The sequence below is a fragment of the Cyrtonyx montezumae genome, unplaced genomic scaffold (genome assembly GCF_038088225.1).
Source record: "Cyrtonyx montezumae isolate F1298 unplaced genomic scaffold, pur_monq_1.0 scaffold_13, whole genome shotgun sequence".
Taxonomy (NCBI): Eukaryota; Metazoa; Chordata; class Aves; order Galliformes; family Odontophoridae; genus Cyrtonyx; species Cyrtonyx montezumae.
This window is the reverse complement of record NW_027071859.1, coordinates 20,209,667-20,234,836: the sequence shown is the minus strand read 5'-3', so window position 1 is coordinate 20,234,836 and position 25,170 is coordinate 20,209,667. Positions and strand designations below refer to the sequence as shown.

At 33.5% G+C, this 25,170-nt stretch overlaps 1 protein-coding gene across 1 annotated transcript in view; it reads left to right on the top strand.

Moving 5' to 3' along the window:
- CSMD1 (CUB and Sushi multiple domains 1) overlaps positions 1 to 25,170 on the top strand; it is a 966,006-nt gene that overhangs the window by 902,417 nt on the left and 38,419 nt on the right. The window contains exons 51-54 of the mRNA XM_065730794.1: positions 5,450 to 5,644; positions 6,530 to 6,703; positions 11,648 to 11,821; positions 13,918 to 14,091. Coding sequence (XP_065586866.1) covers positions 5,450 to 5,644; positions 6,530 to 6,703; positions 11,648 to 11,821; positions 13,918 to 14,091 — 717 coding nt within the window. The remainder of the gene's footprint in view (positions 1 to 5,449; positions 5,645 to 6,529; positions 6,704 to 11,647; positions 11,822 to 13,917; positions 14,092 to 25,170) is intronic.

The following is a 25,170-nucleotide window of genomic DNA, read 5'->3' as shown; positions in this document are numbered from 1 at the left end:
TTTCATGTGCATCAAGTTGCCTCAATCTGTCTTTGTATTGGATCAAAACAGTGAATGCCACCTTTGTTCTGTCATGGTCTTCTTTCTTTTCTCACATTTCTTTTCACACTGCTGTTTCTCACTCTTCTCATTTTATTTGTTTATTTATTTATTTTCCTTCTGTTAAAAATCATTTCCCAGAGGTGTCACCAGATTTGCTGATGGGTTCATGTATGGGATGTATCCTGTGGTGGATCCTTTGCAGAACCAGCTGGAAGTCCATGTGTCTGGCAAGGGCAGCCCATGGCCTCTTTCCACCGAAACCATACCTGTATCTCCACTTATTCCAACACTGTGATATCTATACCAAATACACTCAGACACATCTGCTATTATTTTAACAGTCTTGCTGTGATTCATTCTCATTGTTTCTTCATAGTTTACGGAATAGTGATTCTCATTACTATTCTCTGGGCAACCTCCAGTTGATCTAAATCTTTTTTGAAGGACAGTGTCTAAATTAGCAGTTCCACTGAGCATGTAAGAAAGATTATTTGAAGTCACCTGATGCTCTGTATTCAGAACCATGTACAGAGGAAAAGCAGTGGTCTTGCATATTGAGCTACACTTTATTCTCTCAAAAAAAAAAAATTGACAAGGGTACAAAATATGTAAGTTGAGTAATTAATCAGCTTAAGTATCAACAGATCTTTTTTTCTGGAGGGAAGAAGCAGGTTAAAATAACTTGGATTAAAAAAAAAACAAAAAAACCAACAATTGACTGAATTAATAACAGTATATTGACAGTGCAAAAGCAACAGCTAGAGCTTTTGCAACTATTGAACCTTACCAGATAGTGACTACTGTAGAAACTGAGCTTAATTACTAATTTTTTAAATAGCTTTCTACACTCGGAAGTTTAATTTAAAATTTATAATTCCCAAGTTCAACACTTTGTAAAATATCTTTTTTTCCTTTTCTAAAAGTTTATTCAGTTCAAAAAATATTTCCACTACTTAGTAAAGTGACAAATGCTGAAGTGAAAAGACTAGTGATCATGATATTTGTAAGGTCAGTATTTTCAACATTTATTGCTCTTCAAGGGCATGTGTGTGTTACTCGAGATTACTTAATTGCAAGATCTAAAAAACTTTGATAACCTTCATAACAACCTTCCTTTAAAGTAGTGGTATTATAAGGATAAATATATATATTATAATTTATATATATAAAATAAAATACATATCTCCAGAGATAGAAACATCTGAGACTGATGAGCAGCAAACAGCACAAAAAGGTAGATGGTAAAAATGAGTTCATTTTATCCCCAGGTCTATTAAAATGAAGGCTGAAATCAGTACAGCTTGTTTTGATAAGTTTCACTGATAATATAAAGCCTGAGCCTCTGTACAACCAGTTCAAAACCCTTCTCAAGCAGTACTTTAAATCTGGCCAATACCTTCATTAGAGACTGACTTTATAAATACTAATTTAAGATATGAGTTCAGGACCCTCTGGAAAGTCTGCTAAGACTTTCTTCTAAAGCCTTTACATTAATGTGTTAATGTTGGTAAGGGAAGGAAGAGTGACATGCAGTTCCAAAAAAACATTCTGTCTAAAAAGTGGAGAAATAGCTAAGCCCTTTGAATAAATTAGGTAACTTGAGTCTCAAACTACAGATGAGTACTGGTACTTGCATTTCTTTCCTTACTCTCTGCCACATGAAATACTTTTAATATATTTTAGTGCAACTAGTATAATTTGCTTTGTACTCAAATACAAAGGAAATAATAAGTGGGTATAATTACAAACATTTTAAACTGTAGATATATTCAGCGGACAAATGCTGTCTTACGTATAAACATTTTTATATACTTGTAACTCTTATATAAATTACTTTGAAAATCATTAGTTTCTGTCTTTCTACAATGAAAAAAGAACAATAATTTGGGATTTTTTTATTTGTCTCTCCTGTTTCATCTGCAACTCTGGAAATACAGATTCTGATTCTTGCAGTGACAAGTTAAAAAGAAAAAAAAAAAAACACAAACAATATTTCCTTTCACAACTTTGAGTGAGATAATATCATATTATTATGAAGAAGAAATTGTCCATAACAGCATGATTCTTAGATTTCATCTGTGAGTAATTAGTGAAAGTAATTCTTATATAGTTCTTTAATGTCTTATTTTCTACAGAATATATCAGAGAAATGAGGTCTTCCAAATAAGGAAGATTGTAAGCTGGAAACAGAGAAGTACTTAGATAGAAACACAAAATTCAGATGTGTTGATTCTTTTGCACAGGGTTTGCCTAGTCTTCTTATTTATGAATTTAAACCATAAATAAGCAAATAATTATTTTTGAGACCAACTCAGTAGAAGAGTGGAGTCAGTGTTGTGGTATTTAGATTCTAGGAAAATATCAATAGCTCAATGTGTTTGTTGACCAGAATAAGAAAATTATAATCAATTACAAAGAGTTCAGATTAAAAGCTGAGCATATCACTAAACAAATTTTTCTATATTTCAGTTGTAGTTGCAAAGACCACGTTATCCTATTTTTAGTCAATTGTGCTGTTCTGGTATTCTTAGTGGATATTTTGCTCATGTATTGAGTAGAAAATATACCTGGAATTATAGAATAACTTCCCTGCTTTTCATTTGATTCAAAATTATCTGCATCTGGAGATTATCATTATTATTAAAATGAGTAGTCTTCATTATAATTTCAGTTGCTAATTTTTTTTTCTGATCTATATTTAAAACACCATCATCCATACATTTCTGTATTAAAAAAATCTTAGAAAACAGAGAACACATCTTCACATCTGTAAGAATTTTACATCATGCCTTATACAATTTTATGTATTTAACACCTGCCTGATGTTCATGGCCAGGCTGGATGGGCCTCTAAGCAACCTGGCCTGTTGGAAGGTGTACCTGCTTCTAGGAGGGGGGTTGTAACTAGATGATCTTCAAGGTCTTTTCCAACACAAACCATTCTTTGAAAAATAGAGCCCAGCCTCTAATTTGCAAGAGAGAGACTGAGAGTGAAGTTTTTCTCATATTTACTCATAAACTGTGAACACTAAATCAAGCATCTTTTTGTTTGTTTACTGAAGGACAGCGAAAATAATAAATAAAATTTCCAAGCAACAGTTTTAGCTGATTACATCAACTCAATCTGGAGCCAGAAATCTATTCTATACTCAGCAAAATTGTCAAGTAGAAATTGTACAATTGTGTATCAAAATCTGATAGTTCATGAAGTGTGCTTGCAGCAAGATTCTAAGTGTATTTAAAACTAAAGAGCAGAATAATTTACATACTTACTTTGGTAAAAGATCAAGAGGAAGAGTCTACATCACTCATTTACAAATGCTGAAATAGCTGAGCCTCTTATCTCTGAAGTATCTTGAGACATTCCCTATGGTTAAGACTAAAATTTTAGGCTAAATCAGAAGATTCCTTTCATCTTTGAAGGAACCATGTTTCTTAGAAAAACTGTTAGCTGAAAGAAGTAATAGAAATGTTAAACTCTTCTGAGTATTAAATAAATATTTTAGCTAACTTTTGTCTTCTGGCAGATCTGTATGATTTTCACTATGAGGTGTTAAGTACTTTAATGGACTTCTAATATGAAACAATAAATAAGAAAGAACTGCTTCTTAGTTAATAAAGAATAATAATCTTTGAGTAGCTATGAAATAGTTTATTACCACCATAAATTTACTTTAAATTAGGAAGTAGGAAGTCATCCTTCAACCTGAGTAACTTTGTATCTATTCAGAATATTTTTGTAAAGTCAAAGTAAGAATTATTAAATGTCAATTTGATTGTATACTAGCAATCCTTTTTAATATATGCTAAAGTAAGTATATATTGTAAAATTTCAAGTCAGTATAACCTTCTAATCAGTCATTTGAATGTCCTTTAGATTATTTCCCCTTCTTTAGTTCTTGCATATCTTCATATACATGCTAAGCCACCAACCCTATATGATAGAATTTACCATGGACAAAGTAACTATTAGAAAAAGTATAGTTATATTATTATAAGAACTTTCTCAAAAGCAGTGGAAATTTATGTTTTTAGATTACTACTGGATTTTTTAGATCACTTTATATTTCAGTAATTGCCTGAACTAGTCTCTTTCGCCACATATTCATACTCATTTTATAGTTTAAGTTAATATCATTGATGTTGAATATTCTGTTTTGTCTTGAATTGTAGAGCATCATCTTGAAAATGGTTGGTAGCTATGATTAGCTTAATAAAAAACACTAACTATACTTCTTACCTACATACACTAACTGTATTATCCTACCTAGTTCGGAATACTAGAAGGCACAGAACTTAAATAACTTAAAAAACTTATAAATGTTTCAATTTTATTCTTAAAATGTTCTAACTGGAATGTAATAGTTTTCCTGAATACCCAGTGAATGTGATTTTACAGTTGATAGCTTTTGACTTTTTTGACAGCTTTTATGACAGTAGTAGAGCTTTTCTAAAGTGAATAGAATAGATAGAAAAAAGAACTGTCAATGGTTTATGGGCTGGTTCAGCCCAGTTCCATGACAACTGGGGCAGGAGGACCCACACCCCAGGAAAGGGGAAAGGGAAGAGGGAAAAAGGAAAATGGAGGTGAGCCTAAAAAAAAATAAAACAACAACAACAAAAGAACAGCAGCAGCAATGATCTGAGGAGGAAAGCTAATCTACTAAATAAGATATTAGAATACAAAATAACACAACATAATACAATATAATTGGAACTGAAGCTAATAAATCAAATAAAATGAGTAAGAGAGTGTGTCCAATAAAACCAAAAGCTTTATGCTAAACGCTGAAGGTGAGAGGGCAGCGAGCACCTGCTGCTGGGAGGATCCAAAAGGGAGGAGCCTGTGCTCCGTGATACACAAACACCTTTTATCTTTCTCCCTGAGAGGAAAATGAAAAAATGCAAAGCAACACAAAGTCCACTGGGGTACTTAGTTCTCTTCTGAGACAGGCATACTCGGAGCTATTGATAATACACAGAGCTGGAGCATTAACTCTTTAACTCCTACTGCACTACATGGTGTTATGATATGGAATACTAATAACAAAAATCATAAAACCATGACAACAAAAAATCATTCGGGACTTTGCAAAAATTACATAGTAATATTTCCTTTTTTATATATTCTTGGAGTTTTTTTTGTCTCTGAAATGTTTAAATAAAACAAGTTAGAGCATTACCTTCACTGTTTCAATGTGTCTCTCGAAATGATACTGTACTATGTATTTTCTGCTCATTTGCAATGTTCACAGTATAATATTCATTATTTTTCCTATAACTTGTATTTCGAAATGCACGATACTCTCAGTTTTTTGTTCAAAGACTTCTGCCAGTATGGAAAGGCATATTTTTTGTAAAAAAATTCAGTGGCAGAATTCTAATGCTTATGTGTCCTCTTTTCACAGCTGTAAATTGTCCTAGCATAGAGACTCTGGTTTCAGAACATGTTGTCTGGAGACTGATTTCTGGATCACTGAATGAGTATGGAGCTCAAGTCATGCTCAGCTGCAGTCCTGGGTATTATTTATTGGGTCAAAGACTCATACAGTGCAGGACTAATGGAACCTGGAGCGTAGGCAATGAAAGGCCAATCTGTAAGGGTAAGGAGTAGACTTGTTTACTGAATATACTATGGTTTTTAATTCATATATTTTATTTTATATATATATGTATGTATATATATATATATACATGCCAGAACTGGCATGGAGTCCTTGAACACGTGTGAGAAAGAGTGTGAATACTCAGAAAGATAGTTAAGAAAATATTTGATGAGAAAATATAAGAAGACAGGACTGACTGTGGTGATCATCTGCAGGACTTGGCCAGACAAGTGTTAGTGACTAGCCTTGTTTGCAAACAACAGTCCCCTTACACTCTTCTGTGTATCTCAGCAGCGAGGTTCATCCTTTCTGAAAATAGCATCTGTAGCTTCTTAGCTCACCAATTAGTGTGACTGAATGGTTTGTTTCTTGTGATTGTCTCCCAGATTAGGAATCCTCAGTCAGATAACCCTACTGGAATTCTCACAGGCTCTCATAGTATGACTGACCAGATTTGTTTACCATCACTGGTTCCCTTTTTTATTATCCCTTGTTATACTGGAAACAGTCCTTGGCCAGATAACCTGAAAGAAGTAGACACCTTCTTTCTACATACCCTAATAGCCAGGAAGATGTGTGCATGAAACAGTTTCAACCTTCCCAAACATTCATGTCTTGCTTTAGAACATACCATTTAATTTGCATTCAAACTGCTTTCAAGTTGTGAAGTCATCTGAGTTTTCTGATTTAGGACATGCATTACTAAATCAAGTATAATTTTAAGGCTTATGCATCATATTACAATTGAGTACTGCGTTTATATTTATTCATATTACACTTATTTTTTAAGAAAATATGATCTATTGTTTTCCAGTCTAAGAAATTATGAAAAGCATTTTCATATTTTGGTTTCTTACATTGTTTGTTGTTCTTTTTTCTCAGTTATCTCCTGTGGTGGTCTTCCATCTCCACCAAATGGAAATAAGATTGGAACCTTAACAGTGTATGGAGCCACTGCAATATTCACCTGTAACACAGGATACACATTAGTTGGCTCTCATGTGAGGGAATGCTTGGCAAATGGTCTCTGGAGTGGTACTGAAACCCAGTGTCTAGGTAAAAACTTATTTTTGTTTTATTTTTTAAACAAAAGCAGTATTAATGATTGAAATTCACCACACATCCATCAAGCTTTTACACCTTGCATCACACTTGTACCAATGAAAAATAAATGTTTCCTAATTACAGAAAGTATTGTGTGCTGTATTTGATTTTAAGATTCTCTATTGACATTTAGTTAGTCTCTTTGTTTGTTTGTTTTTCCTAAATTAAATTATATTTGGTGTTGTTGGAAGGCTTTTTGGACCAGAAAGATATTTTTGGTGACTTGCTTGGTTATCCACATTTACAGTGCTTTGATTTGCTTTGTGTAGCAGTCCCTGAGGGCATGAAGAAAGTAAGCTGGAAAATGAGCTTCAGTTCAGGAGCATGCCTAGTTCATTCCTACTACCAATAAATTTTCAGCATACTGAGAATTTAGGCAAGGGAATTAGACAAAAGACAAAGTAAAGCAAAATCAACACCCTGTCCTGACTCCATATAATCCTGAAATGTATGTAGTGTGGACCTTAGGTTCTTATGTCAACTATTCCATTCTTCAGATTAGGTTATATTGAATTATAATGAGATTCAAAAAAATCCATAAAAAAATAGGAATGTGTCTGTTTCATGGCATGTCAAGAACAACAGTCTTTTTCTGCTGTCTGAATAAATGAATTCAAAAGTGAAAAACAATTTACTAATCCTTATTTCTTCAACTGTCCTTGTTGGCTGAAGAGTTCTACATGTTAACTTTTTTATGAAATGGGCACTTTGACCTACATTTCCAACCAGTCAATGTCAGTATGGATCTATGGGAACTAAGCTGTAATTGCAGCATACCTAAAGAACTGGTCATGAAAAGCTGCTGAGCATTCTTAGATAACTGGAACTGGAACTGGAACTGAACTTCCTCAGTGTTAATATGATCACTGTGTTTCTGTGTTCAGATAGATGAACCAATAGTCTTTGGCACAGCAGGTTATTGAAGCTCATTATCTTATACAAATAAGTGATAAATAGGTAGTCTATACTGTTTTTCATTAAATTTCAAAGCAGCCAGAGTTCCTGTGAGCAAAGCATAGAAAATCAGAGCTGTGTTTTAAAGCACAACATTCCCAATTCTTTAAATATAATATTAAACAAAAAATTACTTTCTTCATCACCATAACTGGGTGTGATGGGACCACATAGCAGCTCAATCTAATCTTCCAAAAATAATTTTCTAGTGTCATCCATTTAATCTTAGCTGTAATTAAGAAAATAGAATAACAACTATAATCAGACTTAACATTATTCCTACCAGAGTACATGTGATGACATCCTGAGTTTCTGGAGATCATTAATGCCTGCAAATGCTTTTAGAGAAATTATTCTGAAATGTATTGTAAGCTGTGAGGCAGTATTGTGCTAAAATCAGAAACATAATAATTTAACCTTGATGGAAAAAAGAACGTAGAGTTGTCGGCTGCATGTTACTGCTATTTTTCATCAGCAATTTCACAGAAAGTTTTATGGGTTGTAGGTGAAATGCATAAATCTGGGAATCTTCTGTCAGAGACGTGAACTTTTGCCTTAAATCTTTGTGTCTTGTTTGTTCTGTTGTTTGCCGTTACTTCTTTCAGTTCAGATACCAGACTGTAGCAGCAAGGAGAGGCTCTCTTTGGAAAAGAAGAAAAACGTAGCATGAGATTATTTAATTCAAATTCAGATCAGCAGATCTGAATTAAGAATTTTAAAACCTAGCTGCTTCATTTTGCAACAGTAATGTCTGTTGTCCAATTTTTTGTGAAGATAATTTTACAATATGCCACCTTTGTACAGAGTGTTTAAAAATAGTGACCATTGCCTCATAGTGCTAAACTAGCATCTAAAATGGCAGCTAGTTATTACTAAGCAAGATGTAGTTGTTTCTGGTGAGTTTTGTGAGCCTAGTACCTTTATGCTTCATTTTTCAATTAAAAATATGTTGCATTGAGAATTATGTCATCTTTATGTAGACAGTAATGAGAATATTTTCAGCACTACTTCCCTACTTCTTTTGATATATTGAGCAAAAAAAGAAGTAAAATAAATCTGTTTTACCAAGGAAAAATTCCACTGAAGTGCCACCTAGGGTAATGTTATACTTCAGGATTACAATTTTTGTATACATTAAGTTCAACAATTCTGCAGTAGATCTACCTAAGGAGTGTGTGTGTGAAGACACATCATTTTTCTGCTGATATTTGGCTATCCCTATATTGATGCTGACAAACATTTAAAGAATGCTAGAGTATTTTCCCCCTCCCTTCCTTTTATTGCAAGCATTCAAAGTGATATTATTATTTTAAAAAGGCAATTATCTCTCAGTGTTTTGCAGTGCATTATATCATACAGTAACAGTGTAATGTCCAGCACTTGCCTATTCTAATTTCTAGCAAACTGATATGTGTTAGCACTAACATGAGGTCTCACTTCATCATCTGATCAATAATAGTATTATGTAGTACTTGCATACTATTTTTCTTTTTTGAAGGGCTATGCATGAAGGATTATTTAGGCATCAATGTATACAAACTAAGTAATATACTAATCTCAATGGATTATGTTTCTTTTATAAATAACATCTGTATGTGGAAGGCTGGAAAAGCTTTATTTCTTCTATTCTGACTTCTGGAAAACATTTTATCACAGAACACCTGAGATTACCTGCCTACAGTAGTCAAACATTAACATTCTAATAGTGTAGAGATGGATAACTGATCAGTACAGGACTTATCTAGTGAACAGTACTTGTTTATTCTGCAACTCAGTTTAAAAACTTTTTATACAGAGAAATTTTTTACTCTGGGGAAAAAAAAAAAAAAAGCTAATAGATCTACCAGATCATATGAAAACTGTTTCTGTATGATGCTCACACCTTCCTTCTGTTGTTGGCTTTTATCTGTTTCAGGTTTCTAAAAATCTGCACTGAAATTGTCAAATTAATGCTTTCTTATCCAATCAGTCATAACTACCAGCTTCTAATTTTTATCAACATATCTGCATTTTAAATGATTTCTACAGAGGTATTTCCATCTGTAAAGAAATCAAACAGATTTTTTCTCTTGCAGAAAACATTACTGCTCTACAAGTAAAGCTTGTCTTATGATACTTCCTAATTATTTTTCTTTAAAATTTGATGAACTTTGTTTTCTGTTTGATGTGTCTGATTGTACTGCTGACTGCAGCCTTATGCTTAGAAATGTTAAGTATGTGCATTTGCTTTACTGGACAGTAAGAATCATGTTTATAGCTCAAAATTATTAATCATTACTTATTCTTTGCCATTTCGAAATCAGACAAGCTCTGTAATACCAAAAATGCTGCACAGGTCTGAATGTGAAAGTCTAAAGACCATTACCAAATGCATGCTGCAGAAAACGGTATTTCTGGTACTAAACTACTTCCTACCTCTCTACGTCCTCTCACATAAAGGATATTCACACCATGTGCTCTGGGCACCTAATTTAAGTTCAGTTTAGTGTGCAATCTAAGATCCTAAATTCCCAACAAGGTCAATGGAACTATGCAGGCTGTTCCAGAGAGCATTTCAGGAAAGATAAATTTTATTCTTAAAGGTAGATGATGTGTATGCCACCAGTTATGTATTCCTAAATTTTAAGGACAGCATGCACCAAATTTATTTCAGAAGTGCCTTTAGGACTTAAAGACTGTGAAAATCAGGAGGCATGCAACCAGGCAGCTCTGAATGAGCATGTCCGCATTAAAGGAATTATAATGAGAAGTGCTTTTTACTTACATCATACTTCTGATAATATAACTCAGGACAGCTATAGATGAAAACAGATATTGCTTTATCTTACCCACTGCTCTGTGAATAATTAATTTAATATTTCAGTCCAGTTGAGTACACTAATTTCTATATGCCAGGAAAAGATTTGTCAAATCCTTATTATTTGTCTCAAAAGAATGCTAAAACCAGTGACTGTAGTTAATGAGCCCAAAGCTAAATATAAAATGTAGGTTTGCAAGTAGTAGTATATGGTTGTTGTTTCTATTTTAGTTGTGTAATTATGAATCATTAGGCTATGCATTTATCATATGCACTAAATAAATCCAACTACTGATCATTTGTATTTATTCCCAATTTTTCCTTCTAAAAAGTATTGCTTCTCTAAGTCACAACAGGAGTTTACATGTATGTTTTTTGTATGTGACTGTGCATATTTCATTATAGGACATTGGTTGAATTGGAAGCTTTTGACAATCTGTGATTGTCCCAAGCTCCAAGGTAGCTTACATCGGTACTAACTTGGTAGGCTGTTTTTGCTAGCAACTCTGCTGGTCTAGAGGGCAAGATGTTTTCATTTTATGAATATAGAGTGCTCTGTGTTTGCTAGCGTCTGCCATAAAGTGGTTCCAAACACACTTCGTTTATTAGTAGAGATCTACTCACAAAATCCAAGGCAAATAGTGAAAATGAAGAATCAGACTACTATGGTAAAATAACCTATGAATTTGGAAGTTTCAATACTTTATTTGTAGTTCAGACTTCTCTGAGGAACAATGTGGCTTTTTTCAAGAAAAGTTGAAATTTATATATTATCTGAAATTACAAAATTAATTACAAATTTTGTAGCAAGCAAACTGAATGGTTTGTAATTTCAGACATTTGGAATTTATATACACCAGACATTCTTCTGACAAATTCATCATTTCTACTACATAATCTGTGGAAATGGTATATATATGAAAATTGTAAATATTCAAATCACTACTTCCTTTTTTCTGGAAGAGCGGAAGGAATATAGTCTGTAGTTTTTACACTCCAGATATTGTTCTATACAAAACAGTATTTGACTCTGGTATTTGTTTATTGAACACAGTAATTTTTATTTTATTTTTCATATCAACATTCTTCTAAATGTTTACATTTGTAAGAATTTATATATTTGCTATGTTGCTCTTCAATTGTAGCTGGTCACTGTGGTTCTCCAGATCCAATTGTAAATGGTCATATTAGTGGAGATGGCTTCAGTTATCGTGATACTGTTGTCTATCAGTGTAATCCTGGCTTTCGACTTGTTGGTACATCTGTCAGAATTTGCCTACAGGATCACAGGTGGTCTGGACAAACTCCTGTCTGTGTCTGTAAGTATCATTTACTATTCAGTGAAATATTATTTTTGATGTAATTGAACATTAATGGTAGATGGGATGTTTAAAGGTGTCTGAATGAGGCGTTCAAAATGTATCTTTTGAACATATTATCAATGATTAATATAAATTCAAATTTCTAATTTAATTAGCTATATCCAGTATTTCCTGATTTCTCTTGTTTCAGAAACAGGATGATGTAGGCACTGAAGTGGGTTGGACAGCAGACTGAAACTTAATAACTTCATCTATCTCTTTCTCTCTGTTTCTCCAGGCATATTTTCTTTGTTAAGTGTGGTCTTACTGAGCTTCTCACTGATTTTTTTCTTTGGTTGGTTGTTTTTTTTTTACTAAGATGCTCATGGTCTGATGTTATTCTTTGATAGATAAAGCTGGAATACTGTTTGTATGTGTAGTTCTGATGTTTTGTCCAACTTCACCTCCTTATATTTATCAATACAGTCCCAGTCATGGTACTGGATTATATCACATCTGTTAGAAAAATATTTTCATTTTTAGTCTCTTTAACTCTATTTTCTGAATTCATCTGCTTTTAAAAAATTAGTTGTTTTTTTTTTAATTTTTGAGGTGTTCCTAAACTAGTTCGTTTCTCAATTGTGTGGCAAGTTTCCTGACATTCTCTGAACCATCAGGCATTTAATAAGATTTCATTTCTCTGAACATTCTACATTCTTCTACTTTATCAAACTCTAATATTAATTTTTCTCTTTTTGTTTTTAATGAACCTATAATTCGTATAGAATTTTCTTATTTTTCATGGGACTTTTACATCAATTATTTCAATTTTAAGATTCTGTAAATCAGACAGAAATATTTTTATCCACAATGAGATATAATCACTAAGATGATCATCTTTTGTGTTTAATCTTTGTTAGTATCTTTGTTTTGTTTTTTAAGAAAATATACTACTGATAAGTAATTAGATTTCAAATTGTTCGATATTTACTTTTTTTAGTGGTTAAAATAAAATTTCTACCTGTATACAGTTGTAAGAAATATCTGCCAAATGTTATTGTCCTTTTAAAATCCTCTTATATTTTCAAATTATATTCCTCAAAGGAGAAATACCACCATCTTGTGTTACTACTTTTAGTGGATTAATTTTACTGTGCTGTAAATAAAATTCCTTCCAAAGAAAGGGGAATGCTGAGAACACTGTTAGTTCCTAAACTGATACTGTTATCGCTGTTCTGAGTACTGACTATAGTTTCTGTAATAACAGCAATGAAACTTCAGATGATTTTCCCACTTTTATTTATTCATTAGAAATTCTAGTAAAAATGGCTCAGCTCTTTCTGAGAAGGGGAGTCAAAATATGCTGCGTACTGGTGCTTAGAAATGTTCTTGTCTCACAAATGTAATACTGAACAAGACTTCTGATTAAGGATTGTGAATGTGCATGGAAAAAAAACACAACCCTCTATAATTTATCAAAAGTATATTTGTGATTAGGATAGTTAATTTAGTATGATCGTTATCACCAGAGCAATATTGGAAAGCTTCATATGTATATATATTTGACTTCATTATTTTATATTGACAGTATTTATGTAAACACATTAGCGCACACATAATATAAAAGATTTAAGGTCAACAGTGATTTCTGTATTGACTTAAGAAAATCTGATTAAAAGGATCAGTATTTCAGTAGAGCAACTCAAGAACTTTGAAACAGGAATGTGCAGAACTTAGCAATGCTCTGAAGCAATACATTAAGTTCAATTTGTTGTTCTCTACTATATTTTGAATTTAAATGGAAAAAAAATCTATAGTAGTAGGAAACATAGTGATGTTCCAATCTTTTTAAAGGTATAATCTATATCAGTACAGTGTCAAAATACATATGCTCATAATTATTTATATTAAAAGTTTCACATAAGGTAAAAAAGTAGATTCTAAATTTTTCCCCCTAGCTGTTAAGAACTATGAATAAATGTATCCTACCATTTTCTAAACTTTTTGAATAAATATAAAACACATTCCAAAATAAAAACAGCTACAAGTGCAAGGGATTCCATGAAACAGTGCCATTCAGTTAGTTGCTAGCATGTCTATTTTTCTTTTAACAGCAATCACATGTGGACATCCTGGGAATCCTGCTCATGGAATGACTAATGGCAGTGAGTTTAATTTGAATGATGTTGTAAATTTTACTTGCAACACTGGATACTTACTTCAGGGTGCTTCACGAGCACAGTGCCGAAGCAATGGGCAGTGGAGTAGCCCTTTACCAAATTGCCGAGGTAAGAAACTTTCCTGTACTTCTGTTCTCTATAAGTTCTGACTTATTTGGTGTGTGATCCTTTTCTGTGCCTTCAGAATACTGGGTTAAAATTTAAAACTTTATTCCCCTCTTTTTTTGAAATTTTTGCATTTCTATATTGGAAAAAAAGAGCTAGCCCTGATTTTTCAGTATTTGAGCTCGAAGTTTTCAGACTGCAATCCCTAGCATTTAGTATAGAGACATATAAAGTGTACTTAACATCACGGAGTAATATTTCGTCACTAAATCACAGTCAGCTACCTATCCAGGCTTAGGTGTTTTGGAAGTTTCCATAAATCATCAATTGCTCCTATTAAAACATTAAAGCAAATGGATATTCATGCATCAAAACACTGTTACTTCTGTAATTTCCTAGAAATGTCTGAAAATAGGTTTGTAACTTTTGCACGATACCTGAATATTATTTCCCCAGAATATACTAATGAAGATTTCATACTTATTGTTTTGATCCTTAGTGTGCTCTGTGTAAAATAGATTTTTAGAGATGAGAATGAAGCAAGAGTTTATGTGGTAAAAAAAAAAAAAAAAAGTAAATCTGTATTAAAATATGCATACTGGAGAAAAAGAAAGTAAACCATTTTAGAAACACTAACTGCAAAAATCAAAAGTTCTCATCGTGTCTTTAATATCTATTCAGATGTCAGTAGCATGATTAGAATTAAAAGAAAATCTCTGCTATGGAATTATCATTTCTTATTCTTTCTGTTTATTGCTGGTGTATTATACTAATACTTTAAATATACAGTAATAATACTTTAAATATAAAGTATTATTTAATAATACTTTGAAATGTTGTCTTTTGAATCATTAAGGCATAAAAATACATTCTCACTGCAAAATATGCAATGAGGTGAAAGGCAGAAAATACAGTGAAACATGTAATATATCCTGAAAGATCTCAAATCCTGGAGAAAAAGGATATTAGCTATATTTTAGTGGTCTTTTCGTGATTTCCCCAGAAGGAAATAAATTTTAATAAGCTTAATTTTAAAATGTCATGCCTAGTCATATTCCCTTTATAAAAGTGGAATTGTCCAGCAGAGCACTTCTCATTGGCACCTCTGTCAGTTTGAAGGGGAAGCTGTCATTAATGCATTCTAGGAAACTCCTAAATTGCTTATGGCTATTACTTCCTCACAGTGCCAGAAACTACCACCTTCCCTAGAGTTTGCACTTATGTTAATACTGGAGGAAGACACTGTCTGTTTCTCTGTCACACCTGTCCTTTGTAACTTGGCTTTAATGTGCAAATGGAAATTGCGGTCACTAAAGTTCTTCTGAAGTAACACTGGGACTCAAAAAGATATAAGTTCAGTTCACTTACTGGTAGCTTTATTATCTCCACCTGTTGGCTTATTAAAACTCATATTTTTTTACAGTGGTTGTTCCTAAGAATAATAATTAGCTTTGTCAATTAGCACATTGTATTATTTGAGAGATAGCTACTGAAATTTCAAGCTCGGTCTGGATGGAATTAGAACTTTCATTCTCATTACAACAATGTAGAAATGACAATTCCCTTAGTCACTACCTGAAGAATTTTTTCAAGTGACTTAACTAGCAGAGCAATTAAATTATGGAAAACAGTAATCAGTATGCTGCTCTTATTTAGACTTGTGTGCTTCTTTTTTCCTTCTGTACTATTTTGTGTCACTAGACCTTTGTGAAAACAGTCCTTTGTCTTACCCATTTGGCATTTCAATTTCTGTTAAAAATATATACTTTTTCACATACCCTGCAGATTCAGTTCAGTTCTGCTGTGTTTGACAGTCAGAGGCTGAAACTACATGGCTTTTCTTAAGATAAACCCCATTTACAAATAAAGTTACTCAGATATTGACCTAGTTTCAGCTGAGACAAAGTTGATATTCTTTATAATGTGTGGTATGAGACTATGTTTTGGCTTTAGGAGAAAAAAATATCGATAACGCTCTAATGTTTTAGCTGTTGCTGAGCAGTGCTGTACAGAGCCTATGACATTTCAGTTTTTCATACTGTTCTGCTAGTGATGAGTATTGGAAGGGTACATGGAGCTGGGAGGGGACAGAACCAGGAGAACTGATCTATACCGGCCAAAGGCATATTCAGTACCATATGACATTGTGTTAAAAAGCTATGAGAAGTCATTACTGGCTGGGTGAAGAGCAGTGGATATAGTTAGTCTACCTTGATTTCAGCAAAACATGTGACACTGTCTCCCACAACATCCTTATAACAAGTCTGAGTAAGTGGATGGTAAGGTGGGTTGAGAACTGGCTGACTGACAGAGCTCAGAGGGTTGTGATCGGAAGCACAGAGTCCCGATGGAGGTATATATTTAGCAGTGTTCCTCAGGGGTCAGTTCTGGGTCCAGTCCTGATCAACATCTTCACCAATGACCTTGATAGAGTTCACCCTCAGAAAGTTTGCTGATGGTACGAGGCTGAGAGGAATGGCTGACAGTCTGGTAGGCTGTTCTACCATTCAGCAAGAACTGGACAGGCTGGAGAGTTGGGTGGAGAGGAACCAGATAACATTTAACAAGAGTGAGTGTAGAGTCTAGCACCTTGTAAAGAATAACCACATGCGCCGGTACAGACTGGGGGATGACCTGCTGGAGAAGAGCTCTGAGGAGAGGGATCTGGGTGTCCCGGTGGATGACAGGCTGGTCATGAGCCAGCAGTGTGCTCTTGTGGCCAAGAAGGCCAGTGGTATCGTGGGGTTCATCAAAAGCAGTGTGGCCAGCAGGACAAGGGAGGTGATCCTCTCCCTCTGCTTTCATTGAAAGAGTCCAGCAAAAGGCACATAAATGATAGAAGGCATGGAGCACCTCTCTTATGAGGAGAGGCTGAGAGACCTGGGTCTGTTCAGCCTTGAGAAAGGAAGACTCAGAGGGGATCTGATACGTGTCTCTAAATATCTAAGGAGCTGAAGGCAAAGGGATGAGGCTGGACTCTTCTTAGCAGTTTGTGGTGATAGGATGAGGGGAAATGGCCACAAACTGAAGCATAGGAAGTTACACACAAATGTAAGAACTTTTTCACCGTAAGGGTGATGGAGCATTGGAGCAGGTTGCCCAGAGAAGTTGTGAAGTCTCCTTCTCTGGAGATGTTCAAGACCCGCCTGGACACCTACCTGTGCAACCTGGGCTAGGGAGCTGCTTTGGCAGGGGATTTGGACTAGATGATCTCTAGTGGTCCCTTCCAAACCCTACAATTCTGTGATTCTGTGAAATAGAAAGGAGTTTGCCTAAGGGGCTGCTGCTGCTCAGGGACTGGCTGGGAATCAGTCAGTGGGCATCACTGACTGACGTGTTGCATCATTTGTTTTGTAAAGATATATGTGTCTTTACTATAATTATATATATAGTAATTATCATTGCTATTATTTCTTTCTTCTTTTTCTGCTGTAATAAATAGTTTTATCTCAGCCTTTGTTTTCTACCTTCTTTTTTTTCTTTTCTCTTCCCACTCCACTGGAAATGGGGGGATTTTGCAAAAGCTGTGAGATTTTAACTCTTTCCAGATGAAACTACAACATATATTTACATTGAACTGAACTGCCTACATTTATGAAACAAACAAATAAAAACATAAAAGAGAAAAAGAGACTTTTATGAAAAAAGATGTAAAGTCTAAGATTTTAAAAATAAGGATATAAGAATGAAGAAATTTGAGCCTTACTGTTGCTCCTATTACAATTTTATCTCCTGCCTGTATCATCTCTCACACTTTCATTTTCCTTATTTTTTAACTTATATCACAGGATTTTGACTTTTCAGGCCAATTTACAGGCTAAATTCTTATTTAGGACAATTGGCTTTCCAAAAATAGTATTATAGATACAGCTCTGCCGACATCCATTATTTTTCATGCAGGTTATGAAGCTAGACTTTTCAGTAGGTGCTTTTTAACCTCATTTACTTAATTAAGAGAATTCCATTTAGTACTTATTCCACTATAGCAGAAGGAATTTTTCAGTGACTTATTTGTATCCCTTCCATTGGTAAATATGAAGGCTCACCTGATGCTATCATCTACAGCTTGCCTTTAGCATCTCTGTTGGTCTGTATTAGAAAGCATACTGTTGCTTAGGACCTCTAATAAATAAGATTTAAATGTAAATGAAATCATCAGTAATCATCAAAAATATTGATGAAATCATCAATATTTATATTCAGATACCTGTATTCATTAGGGCTCTTCTAAATAAATGGAAGGAGTACAGAGCATACTGGTTTAAACATCTGTATAAGCCAGACATATTCCCACAGAACACTTCTTCGCATGCATCTCCTTTGTTTAATTCTATCTGTATATCTTGGCAAAGTTTCTGTTTCAGACCTAGCAACATAATCATATAATCTCACTGAGACCAAAATTTGCTGTCCATTTATGAAATCATAAGGCTTTCTGAAATAAAGCATATTGAAATAGTAATTTTATTGAGTAATTAAAAAAAATCAAAATTTTGCCTACTGAAGGACTTATATAAAATTTCATTATAATTAATTGATTTCAACTTATCTAAATGAAGTAATATCTCTTCTTATGGCTACTACTTTTCCTTCTAAAATTGCTTTTAACTAACAAGTAAAAATATTGTTTATTTTTGTTTAGTATTAAGGATGTTCTGTGAATCTGTATACAAAGGAAGTAAATCTTCTCTCTGCTTGAATATACTATTGGGAAGGGATTGATGTTCTTGGTGAACCTGTATCATTTAATTCAATTGAGTTTGCCACTGTTCTCTCAAACTGTCTTTGTACAGCAGTTAAAACCTTTAATCCCTTAATATGAAATCCCCTTAAAATATATTTTAAAGCTATTTTGGATATGTTCTGAGATAACGTGATCATAAATACACTTCTGCCTTGACAAAGCTCATATCCTTATGCTTTGTTTCACAGGTGCGTGATGGTCCTTGGTTGTTTTTGTTTGTTTGTTTGCTTTTATTTTTATTTTCTTTTAATTATTGAAATAATAGTAGTTGGTTTCATGTTCATATCGTATCCTTATATCCTTAACTGATTTAATGTTTGTTAAAGATTTTTACGGAATGTTGAATTCACCTGCAGTATTGTATCAAAATCATAATTTCTGAGGTAAGAAATAGTCAGTTTTTGTGGGCTTTATCTTTGCCTTTATTTATTTGATAAAGAACAACTCAAGTAGCCACTCTACTTACTTTTGAATTGGAATCAAATGGCATTGGAAAAATTCTGGTTGCCAGTCTTATATTCTGTTTGGCAAACCTGCTTGAATACACTACCCCAGAACTAGCTGTAAAGATATCAAATCCTAAAACAAATATGTTCAGCATGGAATTTTTCCATGAGCAGTTTGGAACTGCTTTCCATTTTGTCTTTGAACAGAAAGCTAGTCTCTGCATTTATATATTTCATAATAACTCTTAACCACTGAAATGAGAACAGAATCAGATGGCCTTGTCAGGGCTCTGCACTACTGATTGCACTGTAGGTGATTTTTCCATATATTATGCTTGAAGTAAGAACTGTTCTATTAAATGCCACACTTCGTCACATCTGGAATGCAAGGACTTGCAAGAAGGAGCTTATCTTGCTCTGGGATCTTTGCTTTGACATTTCAGAAAACATTTATACAGATATCTTTTGCTATTATTATTTTCAGAATCTGTTTTAATTTCTTAGAAATGTGATTCAAGAACTTTTCTACCATTAAAAATGTATTTCTTAAAAACAGAAAACTTTTAACAGATTTGACAATGTTATAGAGGTTCGAGCTAGCTCACAGTTTTTAATATTAATGACTGTATCAGCAACTCCAGGCTATTCGTTAATAATAAAGGATTTAAATCTCTCTTTATTCATATATGCTACTTTTGTACTGAATTTCTAATTTGATAATTTTTCCTTTTTTTCTTTAAATAAGAAATCCCATTAACAGTAGGTTTATGAAGAGTTTATCTTAGCAAGAACTGTCAATTTCATCACGTTCTTGATAGTAGGTAAAATCTTTTGGATCAACTGATAGAAGGGTGAGAGAGGTTGAAACTGTTGACTGATTCTCGTTATGTAAAGATAAAGCAACTCTGAATTTGATAAGTTTTTCATCTATGATGATATCAAGGATTCATATTAACTCAGAAAATGTTCTCTCTTTTTCTGTAATATTTTTCTAAAAGCAGAGGCAGTTGTTGAGACTTTGGATATTAGGTATGCCTAGTTTGTTCGTGATGATACTATATTGATAATCTTCAGAGGAATATTATTACCAATTAGATCTTGTTTAAATTTCTAAATACAGTGTTAAGGTGCAAGGGAAAATGAATATTTACGTGAAGGTAGCAGAGATTGCAGAGGACTTAAAACAACTCTGGAGTGTTACCAGCCTGGAGATCTGGCAAAGACACCTTAAAAAGTAGTAGCAGAAATATCTTTTAGTACAACCAAAGAGTTCCTCCCACATGTGGAAAACAATGCTCTGATTGAAGATCTAAAGAGAAAGATTTTAAGACGTTCTTCCCAAGTTGGTACTACCAGGATAAAATTACTGAGTTGGTACTACTTACATATATATGCCCACAAATAAATGGACATACAAACTGCACATCTAAAAAGAACAGCTTTACTGTGTATCCAGGAGAAAAGCAGATGCTTTTTGAATTAAACTAGTGATCAAAAAAAAAGTATTATTTTGTAACATTAAACCAACTCTGTACAAATAGTTATTGTAAATTCATTGATTTTTTTTTTAATGTGCTTCTTACACTAGTTTTATCTAAGTATCGAGTGAGTACATATTGTACTCATGATGACATATTGTAGCAATCAGGCAGAAATTTTCCCTTAGAAAATATAAGGGTTTTTTTTTGGCTTGTTTGTTTTTTTTTTGTAATAACAAGAGAACATTTCATGGAAACAGAATGGCTTGAGTTGGGAGGGACCTTCAAGATCATCTAGTTCCAAATCCCCTGATTCAGGCAGGGACACCTCCATCTAGATCAGATTGCTCGAAGCCCCATCCAGTCTGTCTTTGAGTGCTTCCAGGGAGGGGGCATTCACAATGGAAAATTCGTATCAGTGGCAAAATATTTTGGAATGCCATTAAAATGAACTATGTCTTTACTTTTCTATCACAAGGCAATATGAACTACTTTCTTCTTCCTGTCTTCATCTGCAGATTAATGTTAATTTGCACTATTACCAACCTAATTTATACTACAGTACTACATTTCTGTTTTCTAGGACCATCAGAGACATGATACTAGAACACATGATTTCTTACAGATCTTAATAATGTATACAAAAGTGTTACTCACAAAGCACTCTGCTTCCTAAATAAATAATTTAGATTTATGGTTTATTTGACCACATTCAATATGAAAACTTTACTCTCCAACTGGCTCCTGCTGAAAAATGTAGCAATAAAAAATGACTCCTATGTTTCTAAGACTTCAAAGTGAAGTTGAGACAGCTGCTTTAAAAAAAAAAAAATCTTACCTTGTTGAGCAGTTACCATTTTTGTGTGTTGTTGACTTTGCTCGGAACTTTACTAAAATTCCGTAGACTGGAAATACTGCAATCGTGCTTCCTTTACCAAAGAGGGTGTTTCTTAGAATTTGCCATAAATTCAAAGTGAATTCTCTGCTTTTATTCATTCTGATTGACATACCCTATACATGTTTTAGATACCAACAATAATGCAGTTCCTTTCAAATAGAGAAAAGTTTTAAAAAGCAGCTTAACATTGTTTCTGTCAATGAAAAAGAAAGAATAGAACAGAATAAGAAATGAAATCCTATGAATGATGTACTTTTTTACTATCATTCAACTTTCTAACAGAAAACTGCCTGAGGGACTCTGACATGGTCTTTTCACTTCTTTGTCCTCAAGGGTTTGAACCTTTTCAATGCAAGGTTTTGAAATCGTCAGGGCAGACTTAAAGCATTCTCCTACTTTTCTCAACAGACTAAATTGAGAGTGCCAGAATTCATTTCCCATGTAACCCTTGACAGCTGTCATTGAGAGAAAGCAATCTCCTTCTACTCTCACTATGATTTAGAACTGGGTCCCCAGGGTGAAAGGCAATCAGGGAAACTACTGCCTTAGTTCTGTATAGCAGCCAACTCAAATTCTTTTCTAAAGTACTTCATACTAGAGCCCTTGTTAGCTACATCATGCTAATGTATACATGGGTTTAAATCTATAGATGATATAAAATGACAGCAATGGGTATTTTTTAATAAATTTATGTTCCTTCTTAGCTCATGATATAATGTTCTTTTCATATTTATTTGATAAAAGACTTAATGTACGATCCAGTTGTTTTGTTGCACAGAGCACATATTTAAATTATGCATACAATGATTACTTTGTATTTTATTACTAAATTAGCTAAACAGCCACTACTGGTACCAGCAATGCACAGACAAATTGATTCTTTGAGACTAATATAATCCCTAAACTTTGTATATTTCAGATCTGCATGATTTTTTTATTTTATTTTCTTTTTTCCCCTCTTGTGTTTCAAATGTAATTCTGTTTGAAATGCTTGTGGGTAGATTTAGTCCAACATATGTTCATGAGACAACGGTCTCTTAATTTCTGTTACTGGCTTCACAGAGTTGAACTTAGCAGGCTTACTCATTAAACAAATGCTTCACTTTAAAGAAGCTGTGTAAGGGACAGCTATAATGAGTATATGTTAAAAACTATATCTAGGGAAAGACTTGAGTGATCCATAGTTTGGAAAAAAAAATTGGAACAAATTTATATTCCTCTATGAATATGAAAAGCCTTCAATAAAAGTGAGAAATTTTCAGTGCGTTTTGTTTGTTCAATTTGAGAATAACTTTCGTATTTTACTATTCAAAGAATTTTATCAAATAGTTTCAGTGTTCTGGTTCAACTGAACCAGTGTATATTTAAGTGTAATAAAAATGATTTTCACTAAATTGCACTGGGAAAAATAATTCTGTGCTTTAATACAAAGGATACTCTGAAAGTAATGCCTCCTATTTTATAGTGTCATCTCATGACATCAGAGGCAAATATTGCCGCTATGACATTACAGGCTGAACTTTCCCAACAGTATTCCATTACATTTTGCTGCCATGTGACAGATGGCAGCAGAGGGGAAGCCTGACAAAATGGTATCTGACATGGAAGTGCATATGAAGCAAAGGTGTGGAACTGAATATCTCCATGCAGAAAAAATGGCCCCCATTGACATTCATCAACACTTTCTGAATGCTTATAGGGTCCAAGCAGTGGATGTGAGCACAGTGAGGTGGTGCATTTCAGAAGAGGCAACATTAACATGAAAGACAAGTCATGCTCCTGACAGCAACGCAGGTTCTTACAAATATGGAATGTTCACTGCTGGCAAAAATGTGTAAAATTGTGGTGGTGACTATATTGAAAAACAGTACTTTGTAGTTAAGATTTTACTCTTTCTAATAGAGTTATCATTGTAGTTTCCACAGAAAGTAATAGGAAGATACCTAGATTTTTGAAGTAACCTACGTAGAAATTCAAAAATTGTATTTTTTTGCTTATTTTACTTCTTTTACTTTTACAGTATTTTATTTGTGAAATATTTCATAACAGTATTCTAGTTGAAGAAATAGTACTTTACTATAACCTGGAGTTCTCAGTTCCCAGATGTGATTTGTGTATGACTCATTAAGTCCTAGCAGCTTGTCTGCATTTATTCTTCTCTCTGCAAGGTCTTTTTTTCATAATGGTTTGTGCCTGTAGAGGCCTAATATCCTCCTGGTTCCAGCAAAAAATGAGTGCCAATGCATCTACTGCATTTCTGGCCTTCATTTAAAACTTAATTCAAAACGTTACTTTGCTTTTCTTCCCAAAGCACCTTATCTGGGAAGCACTGTGCATATAGCAAATATGTCAACAAATGCACTGTTCTTCATGGTAAAGCAGTTGCAATGAAATCATAAGCAGTATGAATACAGTCTCTGTTTTAAAGCTGTTTTTTTCAGCCATTGTCAATATTTTACTGTAATGTTAAAAATAAGAATCAAACGTTTTTAAGGCAGCAAGTCCCAGTAAGTGGAATTGTGAATTATTTAACATGTAAAGATGGAAAAAAGAAAGAAGTCTTTTAATGATGTATTTTTTTTACCTGAACAAAATCAAAACATAAAAAGAAAATCATTTTGGGGAAAAGGGTGCCAACATTTCTATTTTCAAGCTCATGACAAAGTATTTTAGATGAAGGACAAGCATTTCAGAGCTACCATGCTTTCCTGAGGCTTTTCAATACTTAAGGAAGCTTTTAAAAATATTGCATGTAACTCAGGAAATGATATGGGGGTTGAACTAGGTGATCTCTAGAGGTCCCTTCAAACCCCTATGATTCTGTGATATAGCTTTTACATTAATATTCCATTTTCATTCTCACAATTTACTCAACTTTACCTTTTTGTTTCTATGCTAGTTTTCTGGTAGGAACAAACTGAATTAAATGGAAATTGATTTAAAAATGAATGAGAACGTGAACCTTTTAAAACTTTAATGACCTTTCAAGTTCTGTAGTAACTTTTACTTTCACCGTTTCTCAACAACTGAGTTACTTTAGCCATGGTACCGGAAGTGTTTTTGTATTTAATGTCTAGAGCCCTCAAAAAGATTTGAAAGAATGAAAACTATCTTGCTCATATAAAACTAAACAAAAAAAAAAAAAAACAAACAAACAAAAAAAAAAACCCAAAACAAAACAAACAAAAAAAAAAAAACACCAGAAAACCACAAAAGAAGCTGAAATGTAAAGTGTAGAGAGAGACATTGATTCTTGAAAAAAGAACTTTGAAATCATAAACAATTAGGCTAGGTCAACTATATGGATCTTATACTGTAGTGGACTTCTGATGATGTGTGAGTGCTGTAAAGAGTCTTAGCTGCATCAGGTACGTGATTTCTAATACAGACAATTGATTGTTAAATTGATATTAGTTCATTTTTGAGTGACACTTCTGTGTTATATAATTCCAGAGGATTTTTATGGTATTAAAAGACAAATGGCTTCTACATGTTATCTTTAAGGAGACTACTTGA